Source organism: Podarcis muralis, chromosome 12 (assembly GCF_964188315.1).
Source record: "Podarcis muralis chromosome 12, rPodMur119.hap1.1, whole genome shotgun sequence".
Lineage (NCBI taxonomy): Eukaryota > Metazoa > Chordata > Lepidosauria > Squamata > Lacertidae > Podarcis > Podarcis muralis.
In genome coordinates, this window is record NC_135666.1 from 5,368,347 (window position 1) to 5,381,141 (window position 12,795).

General features: G+C 49.0%; 1 protein-coding gene across 1 annotated transcript in view; it reads right to left on the reverse strand.

Annotated features, from left to right (window-relative positions):
- Positions 1 to 12,795, reverse strand: part of NBEAL2 (neurobeachin like 2) — a 199,812-nt gene that overhangs the window by 43,244 nt on the left and 143,773 nt on the right. The window contains exons 20-26 of the mRNA XM_077936672.1: positions 12,327 to 12,460; positions 10,009 to 10,168; positions 8,065 to 8,167; positions 6,953 to 7,106; positions 4,307 to 4,465; positions 1,806 to 1,962; positions 762 to 847 (exon numbers count right to left, since the gene is read on the reverse strand). Of these exons, the coding sequence (XP_077792798.1) occupies positions 762 to 847; positions 1,806 to 1,962; positions 4,307 to 4,465; positions 6,953 to 7,106; positions 8,065 to 8,167; positions 10,009 to 10,168; positions 12,327 to 12,460 (953 nt within the window). The remainder of the gene's footprint in view (positions 1 to 761; positions 848 to 1,805; positions 1,963 to 4,306; positions 4,466 to 6,952; positions 7,107 to 8,064; positions 8,168 to 10,008; positions 10,169 to 12,326; positions 12,461 to 12,795) is intronic.

Consider the following 12,795-nt stretch of genomic DNA (forward strand, 5'->3'; position numbering starts at 1 on the left):
GACCGAGCAACAGGAGCTCACCCCGTCGCAGGGATTCGAACCGCTGAACCTTCTGATTGGTTCTGTGGTTTAACCCACAGCGCCACCCGCGTCACACATTTGTATATATAGCTCACAATAAATATACTGTGCTGAAGAACCTGGAACTCTGAGCATTTCTGCTAAAGTGCCGCGAAGAATTCGCGACAGAGGTTGCCACCCAAAACATCCCAGGGCCAGTCCTGGTGTGAGCAGCGGGTTGTGCATTTGGATTTCTGCCTGGTGCGAATGCGTCCGTGAAGGAGTTTGGCGACAGCGTTACAGCTGTGCTTTTTGCAATCCTGCTTTAAAGAGCATCAGACGGATTTGTGGAGGAGAGGGCTATCGATTTCTCTTAGCCACGACGGCTGTGCTCTGCCTAGTTGGAAGCAGCAATGTTTCTGAACGTAGATGTCGTCCCCCCCGGTGCGCACTTACGCACTGATGCGCGGTGCCGGAAAATAAATAAACAATTCAATTCAAACCTGGAAATGGCGGGAGAGAGCTGGGTGTCCCCTTGGGGTCCCTGCCAACTCTACAAGTTGGCATCTCCCACTGGCAGTTCTTTGCCTAAGACCCTGCACAGCGGCTGCCAGTCAGAGCAGAGTCCACTGGCCGCAAAGGCCCAATGGCCTGACTCTGCGCAAGGCTCCTTTGCATGCTTTTTCGCGTGCACTGGGCTGCTTCGCCCTGCCCGGATGAAGCATCTCAGGAGCTGGTAAGATCCTGGCTCCACCCCTCACCTCTCTGCAGATGTCCAGCCTGACGGTCAGCTCTGCCCGGTGCGAGAGGTAGATCACGGCCAACAAATCCTTGTAGTTTGGGGTGTCTGGGGAGAAAGAAAGGCAGCGGAACACAGTCTTGGTTGGAGCAAAAGGAAACAGCAGGGTGCTCAATGGTTTCTCCCCCCTCATTTTATCCTCACAACACCCCTGCGAGGTAGGTGAGACAGAAAGTGAGCGATGGGCCCTAGATCACACAGGGAGCTTCATGGCTGAGTGGCCGAGTGGGGGATTCGAACCCTGGTCTCTCCCGGGCTCTAGTCTCAACGGTTCCCAAAGTGGGAAGGACTGCCCCCTGGGGGGATACACTGGGATTATCTAGGGCAGTGGTTCTCAAAGGGCGTGTTTCTTCCACGAGAGGTCTGCAGAGCGGCAACATGAGAACAGGGCCTTTTCTGTGGTGGCTCCCTGCTTGTGGGCTGCTCTCCCCAGGGAGGCCCGCCTGGCGCCTTCACTGCATATCTTTAGCTGTCAGGTCCTAAGCTGTTTAAGGCTTTATAGGTCAAAACCAGCACAGTTGGAAACTAATTGGCAGCCAGTGCAGTCAGAGACCAGGATTGGTGCAATATCCTTAAACGGTGAGCAACCTGGCCGCTGAATTTTGCACCAGGTGAAGTTTCTCAACCACCTACCCTTGGCCATAAAGGTAAAGGGACCCCTGACCATTAGGTCCAGTCGTGGCCGACTCTGGGGTCGCGCCGCTCATCTCGCTTTACTGGCCGAGGGAGCCAGCGTACAGCTTCTGGGTCATGTGGCCAGCATGACTAAGCCACTTCTGGCGAACCAGAGCAGTGCATGGAAATGCCGTTTACCTTCCCGCCAGAGCGGTACCTATTTATCTACTTGCACTGGTGTGCTTTCAAACTGCTAGGTTGGCAGGAGCTGGGACTGAGCAACAGGAGCTCACCCCGTCGCGGGGATTCGAACCGCCGACCTTCTGATTGGCAAGTCCTAGGCTCTGTGGATTAACCTACAGCGCCACTTGCATCTCTCCCTGGGCCTTACCTGTCCCAATCACCTGCTCCCAAAGGTACCGGATTAGCATGGACACCGGGATGTCGTTCAGGTACGAGATGAAGCCCAGGAAGCCAACGTCCTTCAGCTTCAGGCGCTGCTTGCTCCGTTCGTTCATCTTCTCGTACTTCAGCATTTTGTACAGGATCTGTGCGGAACAAGGACGAGGAAGCTAGCATCCCGTGAGAATGGGAAACCCACCCACACCATAAGTGTGGGGTGTATCATTATGGAAGCAGTCAAATACAACATTTCCTGTTTTCCTAGAGTGGACACACAGGGGAGGACTTCCTGTCTTACCTGCTCTGGAGCCTACTCCCCCTGTGTGTGGCCAGGTAGATGGGCTGGACCCTAGCTGACCCAATAAAAGGGCTAGCCACACAGCCACCTTCCTCTTTTCCACCCCCATCGTTCAGCCCGGACACTGAGGTCCTGCTCCGAGGGCCTTCTGGCAGTTCCCTCCCTGCGAGAAGCCAAGTTACAGGGAAGCAGGCAGAGGGCCTTCTCAGTGGTGGCACCCGCCCTGTGGAACGCCCTCCCACCAGATGTCAAAGAGGAAAAAAACTACCAGCCTTTTAGAAGACATCTGAAGGCAGCCCTCTTTAGGGAAGCTTTTAATGTTTAATAGGTTATTGTATTCTAGTGTTTTGTTGGAAGCTGCCCAGAGTGGCTGGGGAAATCCAGCCAGATAGGCAGGGTATAAATAATAAATATATTATTATTATTGCTGCCTTTCCCCATTTTTCCTTTCTGACTCTTCCCTGGGCTCTTAGCCAGCAGAATGTGGCTCGTCCTTACAAGAGGATGGAATCCGCAAGGTAGAATACATAGCTCAGACTTCTTTTTCTCTGCAACTGTAACTACAGCCTACCTTAGGGACACCACTGTGAACTGAATGCAAGTACAGTGGAACCTCTACTTTCGGACATAATCAGTTCCGGAGGTCCGTTCGTCCGTAAGTTGATTTGGGTCGCTAGTGCCATTGTGCGCAGGCGCATTTGGTGGTGGTGTGCTTCTGTGCATGCACAAACGGCAGAAGCCGATTCTGCGCGTGCGTGAATTGCGGCAAACCTGGTACAGTGGTACCTCTGGTTAAGAACTTAATTCGTTCTGGAGGTCCATTCTTAACCTGAAACTGTTCTTAACCTGACGCAGCACTTTAGCTAATGGGGCCTCCCACTGCCGCTGTGTGATTTCTGTTCTCTTCCTGAAGCAAAGTTGTTAACCCAAGGTACTATTTCAGGGTTAGTGGAGTCTGTAACCTTAAGTGTCTGTAACCCGAGGTACCACTGTATTTACTTCCAGGTTTGCCGCGATTGCAACTTGGATCGGGCCCAAGTAGAGGCGGTCGTAAGGAGAAGAAGAAGAAGAGTTTGGATTTGATATCCCGCTTTATCACTACCTGAAGGAGTCTCAAAGCGGCTAACGTTCTCCTTTCCCTTCCTCCCCCACAACCAACACTCTGTGAGGTGAGTGAGGTTGAGAGACTTCAGAGAAGTGTGACTAGCACAAGGTCACCCAGCAGCTGCATGTGGAGGAGCAGGGAAGCGAACCTGGTTCACCAGATTACGAGTCCACCACTCTTAACCACTACACCATACTGGCTCTACTGTAAACTTTATCATTACTTTCAAAAGAAGACTGTCATGTCATTCTGGTTTTTAAGAGGGAACTGAAGGGGAATTTACCAGGAACAATCCATTCTGGACAAGCCAGACTGGATTGCTCAACTTATACGATTCTAATGAATTCATCAACTTGCTTCCTGCAATGTAGAAGGGAATGTGCTCTGCTGCCAGCTCGCTAGCTTGAGTGAGGAAGGATAATATTTAATCAATATATCCTCTCCTGCTATCCACAACATTCCCACAAAAACACAAGCCCTTACAAACACATTTAATAGGGTATAGGTTACCAATCAGCCCAAGGCCTGGGTTTAATAATAATAATAATAATAATAATAATAATAATAATAATAATAAATTTTTATTTATACCTCGCCCTTCCCAGCTCAGAAAACCAGGATCAGGGCAGCTAATAACAAATTTAAAACACTTAATTGATGCTACAAAAAAACCAGCATAAAATACGGTATAAAACGTGAAAAACAATAAAATCAAAAATCAATTTAGGGGGGAAATCCATCCAATAAGCATTCGATTATTATTATTATTATCTGCCCACCTGACTGTTTTCGCCTGGTGCCTAGAGGTATATAACGAAGGCAATAGGGAAACTGTCGCTATTTCATAGTGAAATTGCACGGGGAAGAGATTCGGGTCTACAGAAGAGATTCGGGATATGGCTGTTCCATAAATCTCACGCACAAACCCCACCAGTCAGCCTCCCGCTGCGAACTAGGCCTTTGAATTTCTGCCCACGACAGTCCACATGGTTGGGCCCATCTCGACCTGAAACCCCAACCCCATGAGAGTCCGGCGAGAGACCTGGAGCACTCGAGCCCCAGGAAGCCCCCCCAACAGCTCTCTCACCTTGAAGATCCTCTCGCGCACTTCGTCCGAGAACTTCCGCTGGACGAGCAGCGAGAAAAAAATCTCCACGTTCCCCGGTTCAAAGAGGAACGTGTAAATCTGCTCCTGGGATGGGGAGCTTTTCAGAAGGCTGTGGATCACCTCCAGCACTCCGCAGACCTGCGAGACACAGAAGAAGAATATTAAGAGGCTTACAACATACAGAAAGTTGTCGAGGGAAACGGCGAAAAGGCAGGGTTGCTGCACGAAATCACAAGAACTTGAGGAAAGCAATGTGGGTGTCAGAGCTGCCCTCTGTTGTCCGAGTCTCTAGATCAGGGGTCTGCAACCTTTAAGACAAAAAGAGCCACTTGGACCCGTTTCCAAAGGGGGGAAAAACTGGGAGCCGCAAAACCATTGCGACATTTAAAACAAATATATCTCCGGAGCCGCGATCTGACAGTGGGCGGGAAGGTGACGCCAGGACGGTGCGTGACTAACGCACGCACCGCCCCCATGCGACGTCACAGCCAGTACAGCGCCCGCCACAGTGGGGAGTGTCGGGGCGCACAATGCGCCTCCTCCCCTCGCTAGTATCTGCCCCGGAGCCGCAGCAAAGGTGTAAAAGAGCCACATGCGGCTCCGGAGCCGCGGGTTGCAGACCCCTGCTCTAGATATATCCGTGTAGGTAAAAGGTAAAGGACCCCTGGACGGTTAAGTCCAGTCAAAGGCGACTATGGGGTTGCAGCGCTCATCTCGCTTTCAGGCCGAGGGAGCCAGCGTTTGTCCGCAGACAGCTTTCCGGTACTGTGGCCAGCAGGACTAAACCGCTTCCGGTGCAGCGGGACACCGTGATGGAAACCAGAGCGCATGGAAACGCCATTTACCTTCCCGCCGCAGTGGTACCTATTTATCTACTAGCACTGGCGTGCTTTCAAACTGCTAGGTTGGCAGGGACCGAGCAACAGGAGCTCACCCCACCATGGGGATTCGAACCGCCGACCTTCTGATCAGCAAGCCCAAGAGGCTCAGTGGTTTACACCAGTGATACATCCATGTCCATCGTGTTAATACAGCAGTTCACAAAGTCAGCCATTCCCAGGTGGGTGCCCCCCCTAGATGGTATGGGGTGACGGGAATTGCAACCCAGAATCACCCGAAGGGCCGCAGACTCCAAAACCTTGTCTTAAGGACCGATAGAAAGCCCTCCCACCCAATACACGGAAGAGAAAGAATGGCTGACATGGCAGATCCAGAGATATGCCCCTCAGTTACGAGACAAATGGAACTAAAATTTGTGCAAACGCAGGAAGTTTCGGCCGCAGCATCCTATAATCTTCTGTCCTTTAGTACACACTATTGAAGGCACAGTGTGTTGGTCCCGGGGGGGTGGGTTACTGTGCGGCGTGGTCCTTGTCCGGTCCGAGACTAAAGCGGGGTCCAAAGCAAGGAGTCGGGCGTGGTCAGGAACTCTGGCAGAAAGCAGGTCAGGGTGCCGGCAGGAACAGGTAACCAATGATGTTGCTCCTGCAACCTGGGACTGGGCTGACTGGCCTTTATCTCCTCTGGGGCCTAGGGCGGCCCCGGTCCACAGGTGACTCGCCTCTCCTGACCTGGAGGTGAGCACTCCTCCTGCGAGAACTTAGTTCCCTCCGCCTCTCTGCCCTGAGCCTCTGCAGCTCAGGAGAGGCTGGAGGGTTACCGGACCCAGAGGCAACCTCACCTTCCCCTGACGGGGCTGGAAGAGGAGCACCTGCAGGCAATGGGTCCTTGATCACCTCTGGAGCCAGAGCGGATTCAGCTGGTGTCTGCTCCTGAGGATCTGGCACAGGTGAGGGCCATTCAGGTTCAAGCCCCAGTCCTGGCTCAGCCGGCCCTGGAGGCGGGGACTCCTGTGCAGGCTGGGATTCCTCAGGTTCAGCCTCTGAATCCGATTCCCAGGCTATCACACACAGCTGGACAGGGATCCAGGAAACCTAGTGCTGATGCTACTGGCACTGGAGGCCTGAAATCTTCTATACTAGGGGTTCCCAAATTCTCTCCCCCCCCCCCGTGCCGCCCCAGTTGCTGAGGGTCTTGGCGGACCACTTAAATGATTCCCCCCCCTCCATGCCTGCTGCAGCAGTCGTAAAGTGCTATGGTAGATGCTGCACGGTTTTAAATCGCATTGTTATTGCTTCCTCATTTTCTTATACATTGGACTACAATTTGAGATCGTAGAATTGTAGGGTTGGGACCCTGAGGATCATCTGGTCTAACCCCCTGCAATGCAGCTGTCCAATACGGGGATCAAACCCGCAACCGTGGCGTTATCACCGCCATGCTCTAACTAGCTGGGCTACCCAGGCTCCTGTTCCACAGGACTCAAAATTGAAAAACAATATAGGACATAAAAGAAGCAACTGAAATGCAATTGAGAATCATGAAATACAATATAGGAAATGAAAGAAGCAACCAAAAGCCGATTAAAAATAATAAAATGCACGTGCCATCTCCCCTCTTCAAAGTTTGGCATACACACCTCAGACCACCCAGATGAACCTTGTGGACCATTGGTGGTTTGTAGATAACAGCGTGAGAAACCCTATCCCATTCCAATACTCTAGCCTGGGGAGGTTCCCTTTCCTTAACAGGTCATTGCTGGCTTTCCCTGTGCCTCCTCCATACCTGGTGCTCATCATTCACAGCAGCAAGGTAGTTCAAGGTGCTCTGCATCTCCTCGGTGGAGAAGTTCCTGCAGAAGAACTCCTTGATCAGGCTGAAGAGGGACGTCTGCACCGTCTTGATGTCATCAGTTGCGATGGGCTTCTCCTTGTAAGTCCTGGGGGAGAGAGAGCAAGGGAGGGTCACCTAGAGGGGCTTGCTTTGCTGGGTCAAGCCAGGAGGTCCACATGGTCCAGCAAATTTCAAAACCATCGGCATCAATGCAGAAAAATATTGGAGAAGAGCAAGGGGAGACTCTGCAGACACTTAAAGGTCGTGTAGTGATGTATGGAAGTGAGAGCTGGACCATAAAGAAGGCTGAAGAATGGATGCTTTTGAATTCTGGTGCTGGAGGAGACTCCTGAGAGTCCCATGGACTGCAAGAAGACCAAACCTCTCCATTCTGAAGGAAATCAGCCCTGAGTGCTCACTGGAAGGACAGATCCTGAAGCTGAGGCGCCAAGACTTTGGCCACCTCATGAGAAGAGAAGACTCCCTGGAAAAGACCCTGATGTTGGGAAAGATGGAGGGCACAAGGAGAAGGGGACGACAGAGGACGAGATGGTGGGACAGTGTTCTCGAAGCCACCAGCATGAGTTTGACCAAACTGCGGGAGGCAGTGGAAGACAGAAGTGCCTGGCGTGCTCTGGTCCAGGGGGTCACGAACAGCCGGACACAACTAAACAACTAAACAACAACAAAGTTATTTCCACTGAGTTACCCAACATGGCCAACTTTCTCCAACATAGCCTTGCATTTTATTGCAGCCCTGTTCAGGGAAGTTTCTAATGTGTGACATTTTAGTGTATTTTTGGTCTCTGTGGAAGCCGCCCAGAGTGGCTGGGGAAACCCAGCCAGATGGGCGGGGTACAAATAATAAATAATAATAAATTATTATTATTATTCCACCAAGTTTTCTGCAATATAAGGGCAGGTCAACAATAAATCACACCAAGTAAGTGGAGTTAACTCTTGCGTACATACTGTTTATGTACGCAATGACAGCAGCAAGGATGCTCCCCAAACAGTATTTCCTTCCTCTATCCTCACAATATAAGAAGACGCTCCGAACTCACCCGTAATACGTCCTGATGGAGTCTAGGATGTACTGCACGCCGTATTTCCTACGGATTCTCTGCTTGTGGTCCTTGATTACGTTTGACAGGTACTGGATGTGACCTATTAAGTACGGAGGTGGAAAGTGAAGGTAAAAAGAAAGGTAAAGTACTCCTGGACGGTTAAGTCCAGTCAAAGGCGACTCTGGGGTTGTGGCGCTCATCTTGCTTTCAGGCCGAGGGAGCCGGTGTTTGTCCACAGACGGGTTTCTGGGTCACGTGGCCAGCACGACGAAACCGCTTCTGGCACAACGGGACACCGTGATGGAAACCAGAGCGCATGGAAACGCCATTTACCTTCCCGCTGGAGTGGTACCTATTTATCTTATTGCACTGGCGTGCTTTCGAACTGCTAGGTTGGCAGGAGCGGGGACCGAGCAATGGGAGCTCACTCTGTCGCGGGGATTCGAACCGCCAACCTTCTGATCGGCAAGCCCAAGAGGCTCGGTAGTTTAGACCACAATGTCATCTGCATGCCTGGAAAGTGAGGGAGGAGCCCAGCACATTTGAGAAACAGGCTGCCTAATCTCAGGTCAAAGCTGGCAGGTTTTCTGGCGCACATGGAGGCCACTTTCAATCGCGCCACAAGAACATCGGAAGCTGCCTATGTCAGATCACTGGTCCAACTAACTCAGGCTTTTCTACACTGAACGGCAGCTGAGATTCTCTGGGGCTGCAGGCAGGGACTCCGCCTTGCGGCTCTACCTAGGAATGTCACGGATTGAACCGTGGACCTCCCGCATGCCAAAGCAGATAGAATAACAGAATTGTAGAGTAGCTGACCTTTAAAGCCCTAAATGGCCTCAGTCCAGTATACCTGAAGGAGCGTCTCCACCCCCATCATTCTGCCCGGACGCCGAGGTCCAGCACTGAGGGTCTTCTGGCAGTTCCCTCTCTGCGAGAAGCCAAGTTACAGAGAACCAGGCAGAGGGCCTTCTCGGTAGTGGCGCCCGCCCTGTGGAACTCCCTCCCACCAGATGTCAAAGAGGAAAACAACTACCTGACTTTTAGAAGACATCTGAAGGCAGCCCTGTTTAGGGAAGCTTTTAATGTATAACAGACTATTGTATTTTAATATTTTGTTGGAAGCCGCTCAGAGTGGCTTGGGAAATACAGTCATACCTTGAGTTGAATGTGCTTCGGGTTGAGCACGTTCGAGTTGCACTCCGCGGCAACCCGGAAGTAACGGAGCGCGTTACTTCCGGGTTTCGCCACTCGCGCATGCGCAGACACTCACAATGCCGCCACGCGCATGCGCAGTAGCGGCAAAACGCGACCCGCGCACGCGCGGACACACCGTCGCGCCTTGCATTCCGTTTGGGATGCGAGCGGGGCTCTGGAACGGTTTCCGTTCGCAACCCAAGGTACCACTGTAAATAATAAATTATTATTATATTATTATTATTATAATTTATCTTGATGCTATCCTATACCAGTGTTCCCCAACCTTGGGCCTCCAGCTGTTTTTGGACTACAATTCCCATCATCCTTGACCACTGGTCTTGCTAGCGAGTGATGATGGGAGTTGTAGTCCAAAAACAGCTGGAGGCCCAAGGTTGGGGAACACTGCTATACTACAAGAGAACCAGTGCCCTATAGGAAGCTGCTGTATACCAAGCCAGAACAATGGTGCACCAAGCTCAATATTTTGTACACGGGCTGGTAGTGGTTCGCCAGAATTTCATGGCAAGGGTCTCCCCCAGGCATTGAACCAGGCACCTTCCGCACGAGAATCAAGCGCTCTACCACTGAACAGCAGCCTGTCGTAACACAGCCACACAAACAACCTTCTCCTGGGTAGGGGCGACAACGCCCCGAACCAGCAGGAGCACTCGAGTTCAGGTGCACAGCTTCAACCCTGCCACCTGTCCGTCCCTGGGGCTGCAAGGGCTGCTCTAAGCTCACCCAATCGGACGGCAAAGTCGCTGTTGCTCCAGATCCGGAAGTCAAAGAGCAGGAACTGGTACAGGAGGTGCAGCAGAAAGTTGTGTCCTTCCGCGGCCACCTGCTCCATGAGGATTTGAGAAGCCATCAGAACGTTCATGTCCATCGTCTGGCTGGAGACCTGCAAGGCAGAAAAGATAAATTATGGCTGCCTGGTCAAAGAGAGGTGCAGCCACTACGCGACAACAGTGGCAAGAATTTTGATTGCTAGCTATTGGAAAGAAGAAATCATCCCAAGAAAAAGAGAATGGTTGGGGAAACTTTGCAAGTACCTGGAATTAGCAAAATTGACAGATATAATAAGGAGAAAATCCAAAACTATGGTTATGAAGCAATGGGAGTGTTTAAATTTACAAAACCAGGGCTCAATGACAAAAATCTGGTTGTGTTTAGAATAATCTTGTGCATAATATATTTTAAAAAAAATACAAAGTGGGACATTAAGGAAACCCAAAGGGAAAATATGAAGAACAGAGGCTCTGAAGAATGGATTATTAAAAACGCGTGAGGTAAACGGTGGAAGTCGTTTTTCCGTTTTTCCTTTTTTTTCCTTTTTCTGTTTTTTCTTTTTTCTTTCAAAAGAAACAATTTGTTTAAGGACAAGACGAAATTATACAATTGAATGTAAATATAGATGGGAAATGGCTATGTATTGTGAGTGCTTATCTACTTTTTAAAAATTTTCATATATGATCTGTTTTTTTACCTTTTTATTTTCTTTTTGTTCCCTTTTCCTTTACTCTGATATCTTACATTTCATTTCACTGTGTTATCATGAGAGGTATAAATAACTGTAAATATGAAAAGAGACAAAATATTCTCTAATTCCTTTTCCTTGGATAGATGTATTTGTTTTCCTCTTTTGTATTTTCTTTTGTTGTGATTATGTATGTATTTTAATGTCTTCACTTAGGCCTCCCCCTTTGTTCTTCCATTCCACTCTGCGAATCCAACAATACAGAAGTCTAAACTGGATGCTCCAAGCTTAGACTGTGTGGTTTTAGATTAAGATTAAGATTTTTTTTGGGGGGGGGGAATATACGATGAATCAAAAAAGATGATGGGGATAACTTTTATTAAAAAACTGGAGGCATTTCTATTAAGTATTTTAGATAACGAGATCCCAAAACATCCAAGAGAGGTATTCTTGTATGCAACCGCAGCGGCTCGAATACTTGCGGCCAAGGGATGGAAAGATCCCGAGGCTCCAAAAATAACAGATTGGCAAATCAAATTACAGTAATTGGTGGAGACGGCTCAATTGACTAGCAAACTCAGAGGAAACTCAAAGCAAAAATTCGCGGAAAAATGGGGTGGTTATAGAAGATATGTTCAAAAATACAATAATAGTTTTGACTCCGTGCTAGCATTCGAGTCATAAAGGAACTAAAAGGAGGTGGACAACAATTAAGGATTTATTATGTTTTCAGTATATATTGGAAAATTTATATAGAAAGGTTTTTTGTTTCGTGTACATTCGATTGTAAGATAAAATATATGCAAAGGGACTTGACAGGAAGTCAAAGTTGAAGAAAAGATTTTGTAAGATAAAAGGGGGAAAATATTTACTTTTATTATCATTTTTTGTGGGTGGGTGGGTGGGAGGGTGGGTGTCTGTACATATGTGTGTTTTTGTATGGAATGTTTGGGAGGAAATAAGACAGTAAATAACAAATAACAAATTAAATATTGATGTATGTAATTTTTATTTCTTAATGATATTTAGTGGTAGTATGGTTGTATTGTTTTTTGTAACATAAAATCATTCAATAAAAATTATAAAATAAAATAAAATCGATTGTGGTTTATAAACAAGCCATCTTTGTGTTTCTATACAAATAATTTAGATACATTGACCACTTGTGAACCTAACTTACACTCCCTGTGTTTTCTCGCTGCTGTACGGAAAAGCACATGAACCTGACCTTTAAAGAGTTTGTAAGTAAACCACTTTCAACTCACCAAACGTGTGGTCTCTTTCCATGCAAAAGTGAGGAACTTTGGAAGCAGCTGAGAAGGGGATATTTGAAGGTCTAACAGCCTATATTTTGACGCTACGCTTTGCTGAACCTTTTGTGATATTAAATCTCCGCTGGGGTTCTCTCACCATAGAGTACTTGCCCCAAACCTAGACCCTGGCATCTAGGGAATTCTCCCTTTTATTACAGCTCATATTTCCCCCTTTAACCAAAATGCAAAATGCCAACACATTTCACCTGGAAAAGTCAGATACCCTGATCAATCTGGGCAAGTCTGGTACCAGCATGGTAATCGCTTACCTTCTGCAGAAGCGCTCCGATGATGGCTGGCCCCTGGCATTGGACCAGGCTCTCCTGGTTGACTGGGTGACAATGGATGAAGTTCTTAATCAGCAGCAGGAAGGCAGCGACCCCGTTCCTTTCCAGTCTACCTTCTGTGGGTGGAGGGGGAAAGAAAACTGTTTTGAAGGAAAGGATCTTTGACCCATGGGAGAGGGAGGGCTGGCAGGAGCTAACAGTTTCAGGTTAAGAACGGACCTCCGGAACGAATACAGTGGTGCCTCGCAAGACGAAAAGAATCCGTTCCGCGATTCTCTTCGTCCGGCGGTTTTTTCGTCTTGAGAAGCAAGCCCATTGACAGCTTAGCGGATTAGCGCTACAGCAGTCTAGTGGCTTTCAGTGATCAGCTGTTAAGCGGGTTATCAGCGGAACAGCTGATAGGCGGCTTAGCGCCTTAGGAAAAGGGGGGGTAAGCGAAAAAAACCCACGG